Consider the following 25,296-nt stretch of genomic DNA (forward strand, 5'->3'; position numbering starts at 1 on the left):
CACTGAAACTCTTTACAATGGAAAGATTTCACAGTTGACACGCCCATGATTCTTCAAAGCCTGCATATACCGGAAACTTGTGTTACAATGTTTACAATGGTAAGGTTTCTCTCCAGTGTGAATACGCTGGTGTACCTTCAGCTTACTCTCGTCCCGGAAACTCATGTTACAATGTTTACAGTGATGAGGGTTTTCTCCTGTGTGAATACGCTGGTGTACCTTCAGCTTACTCTCTTCACTGAAACTCTTGCGACACTGCTTACAGAGGAAAGGTTTTTCACCAGTGTGGACAAGCTGGTGTCTCCGAAGGCCACCTGACGCACGGAAACTCTTGCCACACTTCTTACAGAGGAAAGGTTTTTCACCAGTGTGGACAAGCTGGTGTCTCCGAAGGCCATCTGACACACGGAAACTCTTGCCACAGTGCTTACAGAGGAAAGGTTTCTCTCCAGTGTGAATACGCTGGTGTACCTTCAGCTTACAAGCTTCACTGAAACTCTTGTGACACTGCTTACAGAGGAAAGGTTTCTCTCCAGTGTGAATACGCTGGTGTACCTTCAGCCTACTCTCTTGACGGAAGCTCTTGTCACACAGTTTACAGTGGAAAGAGCCAGTGTGACCAGTGTGGGTACGCTGGTGTACATTCAGATTACTCTTGTCACTGAAACTCTTGCCACACTGCTTACAGAGGAAAGGTTTTTCACCAGTGTGGACAAGCTGGTGTCTCCGTAGGTGATCTGACACACGGAAACTCTTGCCACACTGCTTACAGAGGAAAGGTTTTTCACCAGTGTGGATACGGTGGTGGCTCTGTAGCTTACGAAACACATTGAAACTCTTGTCACAGTGTTTACAGAGGTAAGGTTTTTCACCAGTGTGGATACGCTGATGGCTCCGTAGCTGATCTGACACACGGAAACCCTTGCCACACTGTTGACAGAGGAAAGGTTTTTCTCCAGTGTGAATCCGCTGGTGCGTCTGTAGCCTACTCGACGAGCTGAAACCCTTGCCACACTGTTGACAGAGGAAAGGTTTTTCTCCAGTGTGAACACGCTGGTGTATCTTCAGATTGTCTAACCGACTGAATCTCTTGTCACACGTTTTACATATGTGGTGGTCTTTCCAGAGTAAGTCATCGGATGAGCTGGACGTTGGACCAGAGCTGGACGTTTGAACCTCCGCTGGTTCATTGTGAAAGCTGCTGTTTTCCATGGACTGTGATCTGGACTTCTTCTCTTCTCTTCTCTTGGAGATATTCTTTCTTTTCTCTCTCTTCTCTCCCTCTCTCTCTTTAGTTATCTATAAGACCCTGTCTTTCTCACCTGAACTGTCTTAGTAGAGTATGCCTGCGGACTCTACACCTCTCGGTTGTACTCAGACTAATGCCATGTCTAAAGACAGCTTCACATCTTATATAGGCAGACCAGAGCTCTGGTGTGATGTCAAACGCAACACAAACCGTTGCCAAGCATTCCTGCCTACAATGATTCATGCAGACATTGTTGCAATCAGTGCAGTGATTCCCAACTATTTTAATTTCAAGGACTCCCTTTTGTTTGATTATTATGCAAAAGGCCACAGTCATAGTTCACGCAATCTGGGAACCCAGAGGGTGTGATGCCTGGTGTTGAGTCGTTTTGACACAATCTTTTTGCCAACCTGGCTGCAACTCCATGTTGAAAATAGACGCACATTCATGATCGGGAATATGCACGCACGTTCAACACGGAGGCACGTTCAAGATTATGTTGAGCCGTCTGCTCCAGTCTAAAACCAGGCAGAACTAAAAATACATGAATGGATTCAATGTTGTTCTTGAAGACATGATTCTACGGTGGCTCATTGCTGCAATGTGTTATGTTTTTTTCTGCTTGGGTATGTCGTTATAACGACATGTTTGTCATATTAACGCCATCTTATGTGGTAAAATGCCATCTTTTTGTGGTAAAATCTTCATCTTATTTGGTAAAATCGACATCTTATGTGGTAAAAACAACATCTTATATGGTAAAAAAAATACATATTTGTGTGGTAAAAAAATACATCTTATGTGATAAAAAAGACATTTATTTGACACAATTTGAGGAGATCTCATGAGGCCCCCTGGCTGTTTGAGGCCCCATGTTGTTGTTTTTTAAGGGCCTCCAATGGAATGGAAAGCTGTTTATTTATACATTTTTTGTAATAATAATGTTAGGAGAACTCATGAGGCCCCCTGACCGTTTGAGGCCCCATGTTGGATTGTCTAGGGCAGCGGTTCTCAAACTATGGGTTGCGACCCAAAGTGGGGTCACGGGAAGGAGCCGTTGGGGTCACGCATTGGCAACCAAAAAAATATTATTTTTAAACAAGAAAGAAAAAGTCCTGACCAACGTGAAGGGGACTGTGATGAATGAGTAAACCCTTGCAGTAGCCTAGTCAGGCAGGGTTGTTATAAGCCTGACCAGCTATACCTATTGTGTTGATTAACACAGTAAACGGCAGAAGCCAAAGAGAACTGTGTGAGTTCAAGACAGGGACGGCCACTTGACTCCTCATACACTTGACTCCTCATACACAGACAGCTGCGCCTCCATCGCTGACAAAACTCCAACTGATGTTAACTGTTCATAAACAATTTACTCAGGACTTCTGTTCAATATGGGCGGGTGGTTCCATCTGTACCCTCGCGGAGTTGAATTTAGATCACAGGTTCAGGGTTCAGGGAGGGGGTGATGGGGTCGCCAAAGAAAGATCCCTCATAATATGGGGTCGTGGTTTTAAAAAAGTTTTAAAACCGCTGATCTAGGGCCTCGAATGGATTGGAAAGATGCTAACTTATGTATAAAAATAAATGGAAATAAAATATCATGAGGCCCCCTGACTGTTTGAGGCCCGAGGCAGCCACCGAACCATGCCCTCAGCAAAGCATGGCCCTGAGTGGAGGTTTTTGATGTAGTGGAGTAGAAGTAAAAGTATTGAAAATTGGAAATACTCCAGTAAAGTAAAAACACCTCAAAATCGTACTTAAGTACAGTACTTGAGTAGACGTACTGTACTTAGTTACTTTACACCACTGCTTATCCTATATTAAAATTGGATTAATGGGTTATTATTTGTCGCTGACACTCTGGTCACACTCCTCCTCAGTGGAAACGACCGTGTTTCTCCAAAGTCTGTATATGACGGAAACTCTTGTCACAATGCTTACACTGGAAAGGTTTTTCACCAGTGTGGATACGCTGGTGTGTCTGTAGAGTATCTAACCGACTGAAACTCAGGTCACACTGATTACAGAGGTAAGGTTTTTCTCCAGTGTGAACACGCTGGTGTATTCTCAGACATTCGTACAGACGAAAACTCTTGCCACACTCTTTACAGTGGTAAGGTTTTACTCCAGAGTGAATTCTCAGGTGCTTCTGTAGGCCATGTGGCACATTGAAACTCTTGTCACACTGCTGACAGGGGTAAGGTTTTTCTCCAGTGTGAATACGCTGGTGCGTCCGTAGGCTATGTAACAGATTGAAACTCTTGTCACACTCCGTACAGTGGTAAGGTTTTTCGCCAGTGTGGATAAGCAGGTGCGTCCGTAGCCTACGGAACTCACTGAAGCTCTTGTGACAGTATTCACAGAGGAAATCTTTTTCTCCAGTGTGGATATGCAGGTGTCTCCGTAGGCCACTTGAATAACTGAAACTCTTTTCACACCGTTTACAGAGGAAAGGTTTTTCTCCAGTGTGAACACGCTGGTGTGTCTTCAGAGCTTCTAAGCGACCGAAACTCTTGCCACACAGTTTACAGAGGAAAGGTTTTTCTCCAGTGTGAACTCTCTGGTGTGTCTTCAGAGCTTCTAAGCGACCGAAACTCTTGCCACACAGTTTACAGGGGAAAGGTTTTTCTCCAGTGTGGATACGCTGGTGTCTCCGTAGGCCACTTGACACACTGAAACTCTTTTCACACTGTTGACAATGGTAAGGTTTTTCTCCAGTGTGGACACGCTGGTGGTGTATCTTCAGAGCGTCTAACCGACTGAATCTCTTGTCACACGTTTTACATGTGTGTCTTGTCTTGTCTTTCCCGTGTAAGTCATCGGATGTATCTTTACTTCTCGTGGCTGAGTTTAAGTCTTGGTATGATCTTGGTTGGCCTGTGGGGTCTCTTTGTTCCTGGCTGGCCACAGAGCTGAACATTTCAACCTCAGCTGGTTCATTGTCAAAGCTGCTGTTTTCCATGGACTGCGATCTGGACGGAAATATCTCTCCTCTCCTCTCCTCTTCTCTTCTCTTCTCTTCTCTTCTCTTCTCTTCTCTTCTCTTCTCTTCTCTTCTCTTCTCTTCTCTTCTCTTCTCTTCTCTTCTCTTCTCTTCTCTTCTCTTCTCTTCTCTTCTCTTCTCTTCTCTTCTCTTCTCTTTGAGAGTTGTCCTTCTATATTCTCTCTTTCTCACCTGAACTATCTTAGTAGAGTATGGCTGTGGACACTACACCACTTGGTTTTACTCAGACTAAATCCACGTATAAAGACCCACATCTTATATAGGCAGACCAGAGCTCTGGTGTGATGTCAGACGCAACACAAACCGTTGCCAAGCATTCCTGCCTACAATGATTTACGCAGACACCGTTGCAATCAGTGCAGTGATTCCCAACTATTTGAATTTCAAAGACTCACAGTTTGATAATTATGCAAACGGTCACAGTCATGTTCCTCCACAACATTTCTCCCACGGAACGTGGACGTTATAGTCAACAAGCTTTTCGCTAGCGTACTTACGAGAGTTGCTCAATGACACAATATTGAATATGTAAAACCTCTTCAGCACATTTGTTTGAAGTATTTCACATTTGTTGAAGTACTTTCTAATGTGTTAACACATTAGAAAGTGAAAGCACATATCTAAATCCAGCCCACTATATTTGATTGGGTAAAGCGCGGCTTGCTTCCTGATCTCAGGCCAATGTTCACACGTTCTGAATGGCCCTCCCGACAGATGCAGTAGCGCAGCTCGGAATATGTTCTTGAGAGATTATAGTTCACGTTATCACGTATCTCTAGAACCGAGAGGGCGTGGTGCCGAGTCATTTTGATAGGCAGTCCTCCACAACCGCCGATCCAACCGATTTGCCCATATACACATACTGTAGAGAACGTTTAGGGCATACTTGCCAGCATTAGCCATGAATGAATACCACGGTAAGGTAGACCGCGGCAGGATACCCGAAACCCATATAGATGGGCTAAATTACCTATTCAGTCTAGACCTTTAATGACCTATTCGATCCTAACGTCCCTATATATAGAGAGATCCCCATAAATGGAGACGATCGACCTAGCTCTGATATCAGAGAACCCCTCCTGGAAACTCCATATATGGAAATAACTGAAACGTCCAGGACTGACATCATAGTCCCAGATTTGGGCATAACTGACATAGCCTGCTCCATATATGGATATGCCTGACACTACCTGACATCATCGTAGTGACATCTGCTTAGTGGAAGTAGATGAAATGGACCGAGGGGTCTCCAACTGACTAATCAAAAGGTTGATTTTCAGTGCCAGGGCCCCCTTGGCTCCAGGGCCCCTGTGCAATCCTCCGTCCCTGTATGCCAGATGTGAATTCTACACAGCACTGTGTTGTACAGTTGAATTAACGAGGTGGCACTGTGTCAAACGGGCCTCTACTTTAACACCACATATATGCCAGGTCTCTTGGACAGCTCGGCTACAGCCACAGCCTCAGAGCTCCGTGCTAGGATAATGATTTGTTTGGGATCTCTCTCACTGCTATTTTTAGCGGTGCCAGCCGCTCTACATTTGACCGTGTCTGTGTGTTATGTCCGTCCGTCCGTCCGTCCGTCCGGATGAGCACGAGAAGCAACACATACAAACCACATGAACGCAGTGTGCAATTTCCGTGAAACTTTCCACGCATATTCCCACTAGGCCCAGGAAGAATTGCCCCCTTTTCACATTGCCCTGTTATAGCGCCACCAGGAGGCCAAAATGTTGCAAATCATGAATGCAGCGTCCGATTAGGGTGAAACTTTGCACGCATATTTGCACTACGTTGAGGCCACAAATGCCATCCTTTCAACCCTATTATAGCGCCACCAGGAGGCCACTCATCAAAGGCACCGCTTCCTTCACACAGGGTGCGATTTTTTAACTTGAATCCTGTCCATTTTTGGACCTACGTGGTTTCCACCCGACAGAGACGATATATCCCTCCCTAGACCCCACTTTGAGACCCCCTGGTACCCCCTCCTCAAGGACCCCTGGGGGTCCCCAGCTAAAATTAGTTAATATATCGTCACATTCCTTTTAACCACTTTAACCATACTTTATACTTTGGCTATATTCAAAAAATATAAGATATACAAGCTCATAGCGGGTCACTTCGTGCTGCTCTGTGAGCTTGTAGATCTGCCATTTTCGAAAATCTTTGAAATAAACAACTCTCATATTATTACTCACCTATGGGGGTCTTTGGTGCTCACTATGATATGGACACATTCTCTCTTGCTGAACGCTCTCTCTATCCACGACTTCTGTGCCTGGAAGGAAAAAGAAGAGAGCGATGGGAAGAGAAGAGGGTAAAAGTCAGTCAGATGTCACGGCCCAGCGAGACTAGAAACATGGCAAAATGTGCCAGAGGCCTGGCTTGAGGAGTACAGAACCCACACGGTAATGGGCTGTCTGACTCTAGAGCTCATCCAGGAGGCTGTACAGTATGTGAGAGGAGGTTGAGAAGAGTCTGTTCCTCCTCTCACCCTTCAGGAAATGACAAGGTGTTCCAAGGTGTCATGAGCTGCCAGCTATTTATTTTCTCCTCCTCCTTCTCTCGCCAGTTTATTTAGTTTTGTAATATCGTTCACACTGCCTGCTGCCTGCGTCTTTTCACCTGACACTGAGGAGTTTCAACACATTCTCACAAAACAGAAGTCATGTTAACCCATTAATGATGATGACTTGTTGGGGGAGGGGAAATGACAGAGCTGCATGTACTGTATATGATGCATGGTATTGTAGTTTGTTTTCCACTTCAGGTTACAGACTACAGCAGGGTAAAAGCATTGCAGGCTGCAAAAACACTGACCTTAAAGAACACAGTGATGTAAGCAACACAGCAATACTGTCTATCATGCTTGCACAAACAAGCAAGGAATGCATTAAGTGTGGTGACTGTTTGTCAAAACAACCGCAGTGTATAAGCCACACACATCTCCTCCCAAATTTAATTCAGTGTGAACATAAGCCGGGATAAAACATATCCCCACCAGCAATGAAAATAAATGACAAGGGGGGGGGGGGTGTATCAAAAGCAGAGACATATAAACCCCCCTTCACCAAATCCAACCCTGCTTACATCTGAGCCACACCGAAAATCAAGCGCAGATGCAATGTTGTCAGATTTGTTTAACCATGCCCAAATAAGCAACTATACTTGAGAAACAAGCCCCAAAAAACGTAACCCGCAAATACCGTTATTTACAAGCAAATTTACAGAAAAAGAATCCCAACGTCACTTATAACAAGCGGACAACATGGCAACACTGCACAGATGCACGGACAGCAGATACGTGCACGCTAGGGTGGATGATTACACTGATAAAGCCATAGGGTCTATACTGTACATGGGGACCACATGGAAATGTACAGCATGCGTCCTTGTTACACAAGAAGACAAGGATAATGTGTTGCTGTTGGGAAGAAATCTTTCAGCTTTTTCCCCACAAATTAATGCCCTACTTCGTCGTATGATAGTATCGCTCAAAAGCAGTGAAAATAGCAGATGTAAAAGCTCTCGTGGTGCATTGTGAGTTTTAAAGCAGTTAAGTCTGCCTGTGGGATTTGTGAATATAGAACCAAATGAAAAGCTTTAACAAGAGTTTGTGAATAAATAATAACTTCCACCCACTGGAACACAGTTTTTTTTGCCATTTCCTGAAAAGTAACGTTTCTTTTTGGACATACAAGGTTTCTGCCCGACAGACAGCTGTGATATGTTGAACACACAAGCGGTGATTCACAGTAGGAAAGTCTTTCTCTGAGCTCATATGGCCTGAAGACTGGCATCATCCAGGGTGAGGCAGATTATCAGCTCTAGCTGGAGGCTTCCCCCTCAGACAGAACACTAATGGTGCTAAACTGGAGATGAATGATTATTCAAATCGTTGCTGTCGGGCAGAAACCTCTTATCTCCATATTTTAATGTGTTATGTTTTTTTGTAAATGAACGCCCTACTTGATCATACTACAGCGTTACACAAAAGCATCTGCAAGCTCGAAATGTGGCGCGGAGCGACATGTTTTGAGTTTGTGGATATGCTGCTGTTTTTGAATTTGATTCCTGAAAATCCAATGCAATCCACTTATTATAGAGCACAATTTAAAACAACAATGTTGAACCAAAGTGCTGTACACACTTTTCTTTAACAAGAGCAAAAAACAATGCTCAGGACAGCATATAGACACAAAGCCTAGTGGAAAACTGCAACTCTCAGACTGAATTTTTGAAACGACAAGGAGTACAAGTGAGTTAAATGTGATTTTAACACATCAGGCAGGGTTTGAGACGCTCTAACATGGGGTGGAAGATCGTTCCACAGTTTGGGCGCTACAGCGGAAAACGATCTATCTCCCGGGTCTTCGGTTTTGTTGGTGGGACCTTAAGAAGTGACTGGTCAGTAGACCTACAGACCCTTGTAGAGTTATTGGGAGGTAGAGGCTCCGATATGTACAACGGTGTCGGTGCCAACCCATTTACAAACTTAAAAACAAAAGTAACAGTTTTGGACATATGAGGTTTCCACCTGACAGAGACAATATGAAATACTGAGAGCTCAAGCCTCAACCTGTATTGTATTGTATTTATGGTAGTTATATTGGGTTTTAGCAGTATTTATGGTACAGTAGTTATATAGCCAACAGCAGAATCTGTCTTGAGAGATTAAGTGCTTAATAACTCCTTTTGCACAGGGGTTTATCTTGCTGTACTTTCAATTTCACAGTGCAGGAAGCAGGGATGTTTTGCTCGACATGATGATTAACATCTTTCCGTTTCCATTTGTTGTGTTTGTCTGAAAGCACAGCCGTTCGATCAGATTATGATGTTCATACCTGCAGATTAACCTCGCGTGATGGACCAACCGTGTGGATTTCACTTTTCCTTGTTGCATAAACTGGTCTATTGAGCTGCATCTTAAGAACACTAGCCTACTGTCTGTACCTATCCTATCATGTGTTGTGTTTTTATTTTATTTTCTCTCCTGCTCTCCTCTCTCTTAAGTTCTAACAGAAACAGTAAAAGATAGAGAGCAGTGTTAATTTTGACAGCACATTTTGATTTAGTTTTAGTCATAGTCTTTTGAATAAAATTCCATTTAGTTTGTCATATTTGAGTCATCTGAAATGTTTCAGTCTTTGTCTAGTTTATAGTTAAACTAGACAAAACTAAATCTACAGTTGATTTAGTTGACTAAAATGTATTCTGGCGGTGCCTTGATGGTGTCGTAATGACTGATTTTACACTTGGTTGCATGCTGAAAATAGCCGATCTACAAGCTCACAAAGTGTCGCAAATGCGGCGCGTTGTGAACTTGTAGATCTGCTATTTTCAGAGTGCAACCAAACATAAAATGACTTGTCTTTTAGTTCTACTGGATCTCTTCTCCACTCGTCCCTCCCTATCATTTTAGTCTAGTTTTTATTTGTTGACGAAATTGTCAATATATTTAGTCTTAGTTTTAGTCACCGTAGCATAGTTTTTATTGGGTTTTCGTCAGTGAAAAAAGGTAGTAGACGAACATTTTTCATCATAGTTTTAGTCGAGTGCCCCCAGGGGGACCCCCAGGGGGTCAAACGTTTGACATTTTGGTCACATTTGTCCCAAAAAGTCACTTTGGGAGTGAGAGTGTGTTGTTGGACACACAGACCACAGCGGGACAAAGGCAGCGCAGCGTGGAACTAAATGAAAGGGACATGGCGTTGTGTTTCGCTCTGGGAGAGTTGACCCAGCTCCTCTCCCAGTCCGGCATGCCGAGGCGGGCTGCTTGTTCAGGGCTTTACCGCCATAACAACACACCTCCCTCTCTCCGTCTGTTTGTCCGTCCGTCTGCCTGACTGGCCTTGTGAGCCCTGCGGGCACGCCACCAAAATAAAAGAACACCGCCAAAACTTACCCCGACACCAGACTTCCCATGGTTAAAGGGATAGTTCACCCAAAAAAATATAAATATCTCCTACCGGAGCCTAGCGATTCCGGTAGGAGACACAAAGCAGACTCTTCGTGTCTCCTTCCGGAACCGCTGCTGGTCATCACATTTTGGGGGTGAACTATCCCTTTAACTATTACTCTGTGGGGGTGTGTGTGGGCCATCATTTGGAGTTCCAGGGGATGGTAATAGGCTCTATGGACAGCAGTCATATTGGAAAGAAATGTGGTACTCTAGGTGTTACCAATTATACTAATAGAGATTTGGGCCGGTTTCGGCCCTCATATCTAGATGTTTTTTCCCCTTGAGTGGTCCTCCTCTCCTCTCCTCTCCTCTCCTCTCCTCTCCTCTCCTCTCCTCTCCTCTCCTCTCCTCTCCTCTCCTCTCCTCTTTGTTTTGGTACTGTGGCTATAATAATGTAGTAAGAGATGTAAGAGTTGCAGATGTACAATAGCTTTGCACACACGTCATGCGAAGTCCGGCATAAACGTTATGCGAAGCCCTGCCAATCAATCAACAATCATAATAGCCAGAGCTCTGATCAATTAGTCTGTGGCAAGTTTGGAGGCAAGTGGAGAGATCCTGTGCTGAGCAACCCCGGACGTACTTTGGAGGCCTTGTCAATTATAGCAGTGGTTCTCAAACTTTGTCATGTCAAGGACCCCCAAATTGACACTTATTAGCCCGCGGACCCCCATTTGAAAAGATAAGCCAGGGACCCCAATAAGAGAAGGTTTATACGGCTTTCTAGCAGTGATTCTCAACCATTTTAATGTCAAGGACCCCCAGTTTGACATGTATTAGGCTACGGACCCCCATTTAATGGCATTTATACCTCTGGGACCCGAATTTATATTATAAAATCAATGTTAATTTAACTCTGAGAGTGTACAAATGGAACCAAATGGACCCGTTATACTCTCAGAGTTACAGACCCATAAGGGTCCATTTGGTTCCTATCCATCATTTAGCTGGGGATCCCCTGGAACCGCCTCAAGTACACCTGGGGGTCCCCGTACCCCACTTTGAGAACCAATGAATTATAGTAGTATAAGATAAGATAAGATAAGATGAAGGCTCTGTTCCATTCTGGTCAAACAGAGTCAGGGTGCTGATATTGTGCATGTTGGCTCACTGGAAACACTCTGCGACACCAGTGGGTCTCAAATTGGGGTGCAGAGACCCTCATGGTTCCCTGAGGGGGTTCCAAATGGCCCCTTACGGGTGTGTAACTCTGAGAGTGTACAAATGTACACCCTCAGAGTTATGGGGGTCCTTGAAATTAAATACAAGTTTGAGAACCACTGTGCTACAGTACATGAAATGGAACAAAGCCTTTAGTATAATCGGTAAGACCTGTGAAGGAAGTAAGGAAGAGGTCCGATTTCTTTCTAATATGGCTGATGTGCATAAAGCCTATATCAACGTAACTTCCTTAATTCGCTCCTCACTTGTTCTGACAGGCCATCAGAAATGTCGGAGGGATTATTCTGAAACCTTAAGATACACACGAACATGACATCCATGATCAACTGTGTTTCATTGCTGCTTCTTTCTCTCTCTCTCTCTCTGACTTTTTATTTTCTCTCCTTGTCATTCTCTTTGCTTCCTCTCTGGCTGCGTTGCATATTTCATGATATCCCACTCTCTCTCTCTCTCTCTCTCTCTCTCTCTCTCTCTCTCTCTCATATGAGATTTGACATGGTATAATGAGATGGCACATGGCCTGGCACCCATGGTGTAATTAAGATGTGGCACCGAGGCACACACAGCACCCGTCTGGCACAACATAAGAGCACAGTGGAGTGTGTGTGTGTGTGTGTGTGTGTGTGTGTGTGTGTGTGCGTGTGCGTGTGTGTGTGTGCGCATGCGTGTGTGCGTGCGTGCATGTCTGTGTCTGTGCCCATACTGTGATGATATTGGCTGCCAGTGTGGGCTATTTTAAAGGAATAGTTCACCCAAAAAATGACTTATTTCTATTAATTACACACCCCATGAAGCATTGAATTCATGGAGATTTTTTTCGTTTTGGTCGCATTCCTAAGCCAATAATTAGATCTCTCCGGTAGGAGACTCAAAAGAGACTCTTTGAGTCTCCTACCGGATACATTAGGCTTAGGAACGACACACACGCACACACACGCACACACGCACACACACACACACGCACGCGCACGCGCGCACGCACGCACGTAAGTACTTTTGTGGGACACTCTTGTATGCTGAAGTAGGACTTTCATTTACAAAAACATTAAATCATATAAATATGGAGAATACAAGGTTACCGTCAACAGCAAAGATTGTATGTATTTATGTATTTCATCCCTCTTGTCTGTTTTCACCACTGCGTTGCCAGAGTCCCAAAGGCAAATTTCCATTTTATGCAAATGTAATGGACAATAACGTTCTCTTATCTCATCCCGAGGATACAATCCAGAAAAGAAAAATGGCCCATGCATATGAGATTTGCAATCTCTCTACGTGACTGATCACATTATGATCAATGGCATTGAGCGCTGAATTAACAATGCTGTACACAATGGAACACTACTCAATTACTTATGAGATTCATTGCATTCTGTACTCTTAATGTGAATTATTCATCCACCCATAAAGAATACATGACAATGAAATTGGCATATCTCACAATACATGCACCGAATCTCTGTATGTACTGTATGTATGTAAGTATGTACTATGTATGTATCTATGTACGTATGTACGTATGTACGTACGTACGTACATACATACGTAGGTATGTCTCTAATTCACGTCCTCGAGAACCTCCTCGAGAACCGTTCAACCGTCCGACTTCCAATTCGACACCCGAGGTAGCACAGTGCCCGGTGCCGACTCAGTCGGCTCATGGCCGTGGCCCAAATGAGCCAATTGATTGCCATGACAACCCCAGCCTAAGCTTGACTCGTCAAATTCCCCACACCTGTCAAATTCCCCACACCTATCAAATTCCCCACACCCGTCAAATTCCCCCACACCTGCCATTTGATTACTTTTAGTCAGTCCACTTTCCCCCTCCCCCCCCCGATATGCCCATGTCCATATGTGGGCATGACCATATATGGACATTTAATGATAACATCAGAGATATCCATACATGGGCACAAAAGGGACACAGACAGTCGGTTACAATGGGTACTCTGGCATATAACGGGTATTGCGTCGTTCCCAACTTGCCTCATTCCGGGCACAGGTCTAGTATATTACATAATGTGTGTTGTAGTAAACAAGGGATTAATGAGAAAATGCTACCGTCATAAAATACATTACGTTTCATTTAAAAGCAGTGGTGGTGGAAAGTAACTATGTACATCTACTCCCCAGCTGACACGCGACGTCAGTACAACGTTGTCCCAACGTTGTACTCCAACGTTGGATGACCGTTGGATTTTGGTTGTAAATGAAAGTTTGTCTGACGTCATAACCCAACGTTGGTTAGACGTCATAACCCAACGTTGTTTAGACGTCATAACCTGACGTTGGTTTGACATCCTAAACTAACATTGATGTAACGTCAATCTCTGATGTTATGTAGACGTTGATTAAAGGTTGGACTCCCAACGTTGGATACCAGTTGTATTTTTGTTGTAAATGAAAGTTTGTCTGACGTCATAACCTGACGTTGGTTTAACGTCAATCTCTGATGTTATGTAGACGTTGATTAAAGGTTAGACTCCCAACGTTGGATACAAGTTGTATTTTAGTTGTAAATGAAAGTTTGTCTGACGTCATAACCTAACGTTTGTCTGACGTCATAAACTGACGTTGGTTTGACATCTTAAACTAACGTTGATTTAACGTCAATCTCTGATGTTATGTAGACGTTGATTAAAGGTTAGACTCCCAACGTTGGATACAAGTTGTATTTTAGTTGCAAATGAAAGTTTGTCTGACGTCATAACCTAACGTTTGTCTGACGTCATAAACTGACGTTGGTTTGACATCTTAAACTAACGTTGATTTAACGTCAATCTCTGATGTTATGTAGACGTTGATTAAAGGTTAGACTCCCAACGTTGGATACAAGTTGTATTTTAGTTGTAAATGAAAGTTTGTCTGATGTCATAACCTAACGTTTGTCTGACGTCATAAACTGACAAGTTGTATTTTAGCTGAAAATTTATATCGGGTTGACGTCATAGTACAACATTGGCTCAACGTTAGAGTACAATCAAAATATGACATATTTCTAACGTTGTAATCACGTTGTATTTTAGTTGAGAATAAAATGTCAATCCAACATTAGCAGGACGTCAACCTCCAGAGTTACCTTGTCACGTAGATATCTTGTCACAACAAGATATCAACGTTAAAATAACGTCTCCTGTGCCCACTGAGTGGGCGGTGGGAACAGGACATCTTCCAGACGTCATTTTGACGTCGATATCTCATCATCACGACGTCAGACAAACAACAACAAATTACATCTTGTTTCAGTGTCAAGTTTTACCAAGGTGAAAATACAATATCAGACAATATTATTTGACAAAGTTTAATAAAACAACATTATTATATATTTTTTAAACTTGTAATTGGCACATTTGAATAGGTAGTATAAACAAACAGAAATTACAAGTCATATTGTTGTCCAAACAGTTACAGGTTTGGTGAATAGGTTCAGAGCCCAAAGTGCCTTTGTAGGAAAATGATTCCATTTGTGAAACTTTAAAATAACTAAACAGTACAAATCAATAAAAACAATGAAGTGCATTCTTTGAGGCATGTCTATAACATATGCACCAAGGGCAAAAACGTTAAAAAGAGAGAGAAATAACACTGAGCTCCCGTAAATCACTTGGAGAGTCTTCTCTGCATCATTCTGTTTAATTTGTTGAGGGTTGCATTCTTCTTTAGTTCCCCTAAAGATAAATGACAGGAATAAGCTATTTTAATAACTCTAACTTGATTTTTACATTATGAAACATCTTTATTGACTGACAGATATCTGTTCAAAAGTTTGGAATCAGTGAGAAATTATGATTTTGAAATTAACTGAGTTTGCAGATATGAGTACTGTCTCTGATGGAAGGGCCATCACAATTGCTTGATCTAAATCCTATGTTGGGAACAGCTATACCGTAAGGTTCATGAGAAGTTTTATACAAACCAGTCTCAAAGTACGGCAAATTCTACTGAAAATATGGGGTGAAATTTGACCTGGATATCTAGAGAATATGACATCTAGAATGCCTAAGGTCTTTAAAGATATTGCTGCACTTGGTGGATTATTTAATGAACAGAAATGTTGAAGAATATAAGTTATTATTATTATTATTATTACCCTTATTATTATTACTATTACCATTATTATTATTATTATTATTATTATTATTATTATTATTATTATTACCCTTATTATTATTATTATTATTATTATTATTACATTTATCATTATCATCAGTGTCTTGGCTGTACTTACTTAATTTTCACAGTGATTCCAAACTCTTGAACTTAGGCATAACTGCCAACGTATATAAAAATAATCAACATTTTGTAGCACTCCTTTTTGAATTTGAAAGATAACGGAAAGGTCAAGTTACATCGGGCAATTAAAATGTTTAACTTACCATATGCAACGTCAAAAAGACACAGGCCCCGGGGACTTATTCTTGCCATGATGTCAACAAAGGTTGTACTGGAGTGTCAATTCATGTGACATGAGGAACGGCAACATTCTTCTGGGTGCATCATCCAATGAATTACCTCCTGTGTCTCCAACCATGACAACCTGAGAGTATGGTAAAAGTCACAGGAAGGAAAATGCCATATTAAGTGGACAGCTAAGATATTATTCTATCGTTACACCTCTTAAGGTCTTTAAACACCAGGGACATGACGAATAAATTATACAAATACTTCTTTAGAATATATTGATGCTATCGCATCAAAACTATTCATATACTGTATATGATGCCTCATTTTTATAGCCGTTAACCTGATGCCTTTAATAGCGGTGAAAAATCAAACTTGTTTTAAATCAAAATTATGTTGCTTTATTGTAAAATAATAGTGAAGTTCAGTGTGGAGGTACTTACCCGATGTATTCTACTTGAGAGGACCTTCCACCTCTTGATGTACCACATCTAGCATGAAAATAAGAAATACACAACACATTATGAATGAAAAATATACTTGACGCAAGATAGAGACTTCTCACAATGGCACAACTACTTCAGAGAAAACCCAAGAAGAAATTGTATTGTGAACCCAGTATGGTGAATTATATCGAATCGTTGGTTGAGTGAAACTTCACATCCCTACCCTTTCAATATTAACGCTATAAGACTGCTTTTACATTACACTGCTGACTGTAGACTAATGTTTACTAGTTTATCTGTGCCTGTTATGTTTAACTGTGTCAAAAAACTATCATCAGGGTGCCCAAAGCCCTGTGGGAATTTATAACTCAATTAAAAATGTTCCAGGAAAGTCACTACCGTGGGAAACCTGAATCATCTAATTCAATATATATTTTTAAATTACAACCAATTTAAAGCATATTACCCCTCAAATTAACGCCCTGATATTATACTTACTTCGGACTTGGTGGAGGCTCACCAAGTCTTGATCACAGGTGTTTGGAAGCTGAAGTAGCACACGCACACGCACACGCACACACACACACACACACACACACACACACACAAAAAACAGATTAGATAGGCTACCTCTGCCTTCCGAAACATCTGTGGACATTTAAATTCAATATGGGCTGGAACAGCGTCGAAAACGACAGCTATCAAACCTACAGTACACCTACTTCATTATCAGCTACTGTATATCAAGTATCGGTTATGGCAAAATACTAACTGTTCTTCACTCTGTTTGGGCCATTCAACTGTACAGGACTTACTTCAATATTTCAACTTAAGATGGCTTACCAATAGATCTTCAATATAGTGTTTACATTCCTCAGAAATGAAAAAAAACTTTGAGAAAACGTTGTATTATAGTTGCTTAACAGCACAAATTAAAACCAACAAAATATCAACGTCTAATGGCGTTAGAATTTAACGTTGTGTAGACGTTAACGTCATAACGTTAAGAAGACATTGGGCTTTGGTCTCAATACCCGACAACAGAATGTCGGTATTCTTTGTCAATTTGACGTTAGCATGATACGTTGAACAGATGTTGGGCATTGGTTACTTACCAACACAACTTAAAACCAACAAAAATCAACATTTAATGATGTTAGAACTTAACATTGTGTGGACGTTAGCATAACGACGTTAAGCAGATGTTGGGTTTTGGTTACAATACCCGACAACAGCATGTCAGTATTCTATGTTAATATGACGTTAACATGATATGTTGAACAGACGTTGGGTATTGGTTACTTACCAACACAACTTAAATCCAACAAAAAAACAACGCTTAATGATGTTAGAATTTGACATTGTGTGAACGTCAGCATAATGACGTTAAGCAGACGTTGGTTTTTGGTTACAATACCTGACAACAGCATGTCAGTATTCTATGTCAATATGACGTCAGCATGATACATTGAACAGACGTTGGGGATTGGTTACTTACCAATCAATCTTCAACATAGTGTTTACATTCCTCTATTATGTTTATTTTTTTTAGGTGGGCTTTACTGTTAGGCTTGGCCAATATTAGACTGAAAATAATGTCTTACAAGCTAATATAATCAAAACTATGATAAAGGCTACACAAGGCTATTCAAATGCAACCAACCCTTATGCCTGATTTTTAGTTACACAGCACTGTCTCACACAAAAATCAGGCTGTGAGGCATGTGAGCTTTTACCCTTCAATAACACACATTCCCAACTGAAAACATGAATCATGCATGAACAACAGAACTTCACCTAAAATAAGACATTAGCTTTAAAAGCTGCAATTCAAATGTTTAACTCAGCAGCACCAAGCCACCAACACAAAGCAATGGGGATCAGTCCATCTAGTTAATGCAGTATAGCCTCTTTCTAGTTCCCACTGGTTTGCCACAAAAGGCAGAACTTTATTTTAAAAACAAACAGTCAAATATTTCATTTCAAGTTAGAAGGAAATTAATTATGAACTCACCTGTGCAAAAGATTGTGATTCTAGAAGTCCTGGGATGGTCAAAAAAACATCTCCATGCACAAACAAGTATCTCTTCCTGTCTTCTCTCCCTCCAAATTCAAACTGCAGGCTCCTGCAGCAGTTACTGTTGCCCCGCCCAGTCTGGTGTTATACAACTGTGGTCCCACCCACAAGTCCAATGATTCGTCCAATGAAAGAGCAGAACGTTGCTATACTGCTCAGTGATTTGAGGAGACATTTGACAATCCAGTTTGAAATGTATTATTATGACAACATCCATACAACGTTGCAGTCTAACATCATTAGACGTAGATATTTGGTTGGTTTTAGGTTGTGTTGGTAACTAATCAATAACCAACGTCTGTTCAACGTATTATCCCAACGTCAGGTTGACGTCAAATACTGACATGCTGTTGTCGGATATTTGACCAAACCTCAATGTCTGCCCAATGTTATTATGTTAAATGTCAGTTTACATTGTATGTGTCATATGGCATTATGCTGTAGGCCTAATGCAAAAAGTGAAATATTTCCCTCAATCATTTATTTGATTAGCAATTAATATAATGCAAAAATAAAGAACTGCAACAGCTATGAAACATGAACAATGGTGAAAATCAGTACATTTACTCAAGTACTGTACTTAGCATTGTATTTTTTAAATTCACTTGTGTGTTTCTATCTTTTGATACTTTATTATTTTACTCCACTACATATCAGGGCAAACAATTATTTTACTTTTTGTGATTGATTGATTACTTTATTAGTCAGAAATGTAAACAGCATGAGGTACAGTCATGCATTTAGGCTGAAAGGGTAACAAAAAAAGTGTCTGTCTGTCTGTCTGTCTGTCTGTCTGTCTGTCTGTCCATCTGTCCGCCCTTCCGTCCACCCAGTAGTACATACATAGTGGTGTGGATGATAAACGGTGTCACAGTCACACACTCTTGCTCCATATGTCACAACTAAGGAAGACCCTGGTTTTGAGGTAGGCCGGTGTCTATGCATTGTAATGTATTGATGCATTTCTTTTCATATGGGTTTATTATTTAGGGCAGCATAGGTTACTGGTTAGATAATCAGAAGGTCCCCGGTTTGCCTCAAAGGCCCTGGACGGGGCGAAGTGTCCTGAGCAAGACACTGTAGGGGTGGACCCTACAGTCCACCCACCCCAAGCGCTCAACATAAAACATTTGAGCAGCCATAAGCTGAAACTGAATTTGCCCTCTGGAACTAAGGAAGGTCTCCTGAAGCAAACTAAGGGCAAATTATTGACGATAAAGAGTTGACATGGCTGTCTACCTACCTCACTGTCGGTCGCATTCCTTTAAGATGCAGCTGGCTGATCACCGACAACTAACATCTGCTAAAGCGGAAGGGAAAAGGTATAACTGGCCTTAACCATGTTGCCTTGGCTCTAAATCCACACTGGCAAAGAAACCTGTAGCTAATCAGTCTCATATACAGCCACAGGTTCACTATAGGTGGGATGCTGGCATGTATCCCAGGAGCAACTTGATGGTATTTGTCTGAAAGTCAAATTCAGTTATCTGGAAAAGGCTGAGGGTTATAGAACTGCACAAACACCTTTCTGGGCCATGGGGTGGCCCTGTAGCTCATCTGGAAGAATATAGTTGAACCACAGATGAAACAGCTACCAATTGCTCTGGTTGGACTATTGCAGGTTAAACAGATGCTAGATCATTACTCTATGTCAGAACCTTCAGTACTTATTGTCCATATTCTACAGCCAGACTATGTTGGATTTTGTTTAAGTAACAGCCACATTAACCCAGCAAAATATCTACATCTAATGAGGTTTGAATGTTGAGGAGATCTTTTCATTATGAAGTTTAGCAGACATTGGGTTTTGGTCACAATACCCGACAATAGCATGTCAGTATTCTACATCAACACGACGTTGGCATAATACGTTGAATAGACGTTGATTATTGGTCAGTTACCAACACAACCTAAAACCAACCAAATATCAACGTCTAATGATGTTAGACTGCAACGTTGTGTGGACGTTGTCATAATAACGTTGGGCAGACACTGAGGTTTGGTCAAAAATCTGACAAAAGCATGTCAGTATTCGACGTCAACCTGACGTTGGGATAATACGTTGAACAAACGTTAGTTAATGGTTAGTTACCAACACAACCTAAAACCAACCAAATATCTACGTCTGATGATGTTAGACTGCAACGTTGTGTGGATGTTATCATAATAACATTGGGCAGACATTGAGGTTTGGTCAAATATCCGACAACAGCATGTCAGTATTCAACGTCAAACTGACGTTGAGATAATACGTTGGACAGACGTTGGTTATTGGTTAGTTACCAACACAACCTAAAACCAACCAAATATCAACGTCTGATGATGTTAGACTGCAACGTTGTGTGGACGTTCTCATAATAACGTTGGGCAGACATTTAGGTTTGGTCAAGAATCCGACAACAGCATGTCAGTATTCGACGTCAACATGACGTTGGGATAATACGTTGAACAGACGTTGGTTATTGGTTAGTTACCAACACAACCTAAAAGCAACCAAATATCAACGTCTGATGATGTTAGACTGCAACATTGTGTGGACGTTGTCATAATAACGTTGGGCAGACATTGAGGTTTGGTCAAGAATCCGACAACAGCATGTCAGTATTCGACGTCAACATGACGTTGGGATATTACGTTGAATAGACGTTGGTTATTGGTCAGTTACCAACACAACCTAAAACCAACCAAATATCAACGTCTGATGATGTTAGACTGCAACGTTGTGTGGACGTTGTCATAATAACGTTGGGCAGACATTGAGGTTTGGTCAAGAATCCGACAACAGCATGTCAGTATTCGACGTCAACATGACGTTGGGATATTACGTTGAATAGACGTTGGTTATTGGTCAGTTACCAACACAACCTAAAACCAACCAAATATCAACGTCTGATGATGTTAGACTGCAACGTTGTGTGGACGTTTGTCATAATAACGTTGGGCAGACATTGAGGTTTGGTCAAGAATCCGACAACAGCATGTCAGTATTCGACGTCAACATGACGTTGTGATATTACGTTGAAAAGACGTTGGTTATTGGTCAGTTACCAACACAACCTAAAACCAACTAAATATCAACGTCTAATGATGTTAGACTGCAACGTTGTGTGGACGTTGTCATAAAAACGTTGGGCAGACATTGAGGTTTGGTCAAGAATCCGACAACAGCATGTCAGTATTCGACGTCAACATGACGTTGTGATATTACGTTGAATAGACGTTGGTTATTGGTCAGTTACCAACACAACCTAAAACCAACCAAATATCAACGTCTAATGATGTTAGACTGCAACGTTGTGTGGACGTTGTCATAATAACGTTGGGCAGACACTGAGGTTTGGTCAAGAATCCGACAACAGCATGTCAGTATTCGACGTCAACATGACGTTGGGATATTACGTTGAATAGACGTTGGTTATTGGTCAGTTACCAACACAACCTAAAACCAACCAAATATCAACGTCTGATGATGTTAGACTGCAACGTTGTGTGGACGTTGTCATAATAACGTTGGGCAGACATTGAGGTTTGGTCAAGAATCCGACAACAGCATGTCAGTATTCGACGTCAACATGACGTTGTGATATTACGTTGAATAGACGTTGGTTATTGGTCAGTTACCAACACAACCTAAAACCAACCAAATATCAACGTCTAATGATGTTAGACTGCAACGTTGTGTGGACGTTGTCATAATAACGTTGGGCAGACACTGAGGTTTGGTCAAGAATCCGACAACAGCATGTCAGTATTCGACGTCAACATGACGTTGGGATATTACGTTGAATAGACGTTGGTTATTGGTCAGTTACCAACACAACCTAAAACCAACCAAATATCAACGTCTGATGATGTTAGACTGCAACGTTGTGTGGACGTTGTCATAATAACGTTGGGCAGACATTGAGGTTTGGTCAAGAATCCGACAACAGCATGTCAGTATTCGACGTCAACATGACGTTGGGATATTACGTTGAATAGACGTTGGTTATTGGTCAGTTACCAACACAACCTAAAACCAACCAAATATCAACGTCAATTGACGTCAAATTAATACGTTCATACAACGTTGGAAGTTGACGTTGGTCCAACGTTGGATTTTGGTTAGCTGACGTCACAACCTAAATCCAACCAAAAATCAACGTCAACGGACGTCGCGTGCCAGCTGGGTCAAGTGCTGTGCTTCAAGTACACTTTCCATTGCAATCAGTAATGCAGACTCACTCCCAATTGCAATTTCTTTAATTTTATTTCGTAAGACGGCGCTGTAACTAACTCCAAGGCCGCCTCATTTCCCTCGAGGCAGCGATAAAGGTCTGTCCTATCTAATATTTTTAACCCATTCAATCCGGGGACACATCTGTGTCATTTTAGATTTATTTGGCTGTTCAAAGATGGCAAATACACAAGCTCATAGCACTATGAGCTTGTAGATCTGCTATTTTTTTTTAAATCTTGAACATTTTGTGCAAATCTTTGAAAATATATATTTAAAGCAAACATTTGTAACTCAGATCTTTGCTTCTGGGGGGGGTCCCTGGAACAAAACATTTTGAGATGGGGGTCCACAGCCAAATATATCTAAAAATGATTTCTATATTTTAACAGTATGTTGCTATATCAGTGGTGCTCCGACTTTTCCATGTCAAGGACCTCCACAATGATCGCGGACCCCAATCTCAAATGTTTGTTGTTCCAGGGACCCCCAGAAGATCGAAGTTAAAAAAGTTTGCTTTAAAATATATACATATTCAAAGATTTGCACACATTTTTCAAAAAAAATAGCAGATCTACAAGCTCATAGTGCGGCACTCGGTGCCGCGCTATGAGCTTGTATATCTGCTATTTTTGAATAGCCAAAGAAATCTTAAAATGACACAGATGTGTTCCCGGCCTTAATGGATTAAGGCTACTAATTATGAGACAATTAGCACAAAGCCAGGGGCACAGCTGCTGAAACAGACACCCGTCCTGCAGTCATTATGTAATATATATTTCAACTGCAGGGTTTGCAGCAAGAGCGGCCAAGCTGGTAAATAAGATAATATTACTCACATGAGTTATGAGGAGGACTGTTTGTTTGTTATTAGGTGTCTGCTGCCTAATGGAGGATGAGGTATTTATACCATCATCATATGCTGTCGGGCAGAATAAACCTTGTATCTCCACGTTTGCTTAATGGACTTAAGCCCTACGCACTTCTTTGTACAAAGACGTGCGTAGGGCTTGTTTAAGACCCCCTTGCTTAAGAGCCCATTAAGACCTGGAACTGTGTCATTTTTAGATTTGAGCTAAAAAGCATTATTTTACACTTTGGGCTATTCAAAAATAGCAGATATACAAGCTCATAGCGCGGCACTAGCTTGTAGATCTGCTATTTTTGAAAATTTGTGAAAACGTGTGCAAATCTTTGAATATATATATTTTTAAAGCGAACATTTTTAACTCAAATCTTTGCTTCTGGGGGGTCCCTGGAACAACATATTTTGATGGGGGTCCGCGGCCAAATACATATAATTTTGGGGGTCCTTGACATGAAAAAGATTGAGCACCACTGATATAGAAACATACGTTTTTCAGAAAACTGTTGAGATTTAGGACACATGTAGAATCGGCTTCAGGTCTCAATGGGTTAAAGAACAAAACTAATAGCAAAGTTGAAAATGTAATAGATAAAATAGATAGCATGCTATTTAGACAGATGCTACCATGATGATACCAGGTTCATTGTTTACCTGGTATCCTATAGTTTCAAACTAATAACATTTTTGATAGTACATTGTTTAGACTGATGCTATAGGTTCTTGGTTTACCTGTTATCAGTGGTGGGAAAAGTACTACATTTCTTTACTTAAGTAAAAGTCCGGTCATCAAAATTGACTTGAGTAAAATTACAAAAGTATTGGCATCAAAATATACTTTTAAGTACCAAAAGTAAAAGTACTACTATGTAGAATGTCCCATTTCAAGTTTTCAAAATGTACAAAAATCATTCAATCGCAATGCGACACGTTGTGAGCTTGTAGATCTGCCATTTATATAGCCAAAATATATAGAGCTTAAGTGGTTAATGTATGTATAGTAATACAAATCTAAAAAGTAACTAAAGTTTTCAAATAATTGTGGTGAAGTAAAAGTACAATCTTTTCCTCAGAGATGGAGTGGAGTAGAAGTAAAAGTATTGAAAATCTTAAATACTCCACTAAAGTAAGAATACCTCAAAATTGTACTCAAGTACAGACAATACTTGAGTAAATGTACTTAGTTACTTTACATGCCTGTTATCCTATAGTATATGAGGCACTACACTGTCTCTCTGCATTTCATGTGTGTGTTTACCTTGTTAAGTCACTCTGGATAAGAACATCTGCTAAATGCCTAGTAAATTGCAAATTGTTATAAATCACCGAATCATACACTGTCTGGTTGTCAGGACTCACCTGAGGTGGTTAGTGCGTCGCATTGCTGTGCTCTTCCTGTCTTCATAATTAAAGTACAAGTCATGATTCTCACATGATAAAAAAAATGTGAATCTAATTTTTGGGGGGGATCAAAGCTGTCCAGAGTTTTAGCCATGCCAGACACACTGACCGGCCTGGAGGCTAACACCACACTGGCTCTGTCAGTACTGCTGGAATGTGTGTGTGTGTGTGTGTGTGTGTGTGTGTGTGTGTGTGTGTGTGTGTGTGTGTGTGTGTGTGTGTGTGTGTGTGTGTGTGTGTGTGTGTGTGTGTGTGTGTGTGTGTGTGTGTAAGCCACCGATGGACGAGCCTCAACCAACTTCTCTCTCAGCCTGCTCTGCACTCCGTTTCATCTCAGAACAAAGCACCTAAACTAGTGGGACCGTTATCTTTTTTTAAACAACCAAAACATTACTTGAATGTTCATTAATGTGTAATTGTCCCGTCTAAATAAACACATTAATGCCAATTCAATCAACTGAACATGCCCTCATGTAAACATGCCGGA

At 41.3% G+C, this 25,296-nt stretch overlaps 1 protein-coding gene across 1 annotated transcript in view; it reads right to left on the minus strand.

The window, feature by feature from the left end:
• Nucleotides 1-25,296, minus strand: part of trpm3 (transient receptor potential cation channel, subfamily M, member 3) — a gene marked incomplete at both ends in the record, with an annotated part of 352,723 nt that overhangs the window by 178,130 nt on the left and 149,297 nt on the right. The window contains one exon of the mRNA XM_084055549.1: nucleotides 6,455-6,534. Within this exon, the coding sequence (XP_083911675.1) occupies nucleotides 6,455-6,534 (80 nt within the window). The remainder of the gene's footprint in view (nucleotides 1-6,454; nucleotides 6,535-25,296) is intronic.

This window comes from Gymnoscopelus microlampas (genome assembly GCF_963454915.1).
Source record: "Gymnoscopelus microlampas genome assembly, chromosome: 4".
Taxonomy (NCBI): Eukaryota; Metazoa; Chordata; class Actinopteri; order Myctophiformes; family Myctophidae; genus Gymnoscopelus; species Gymnoscopelus microlampas.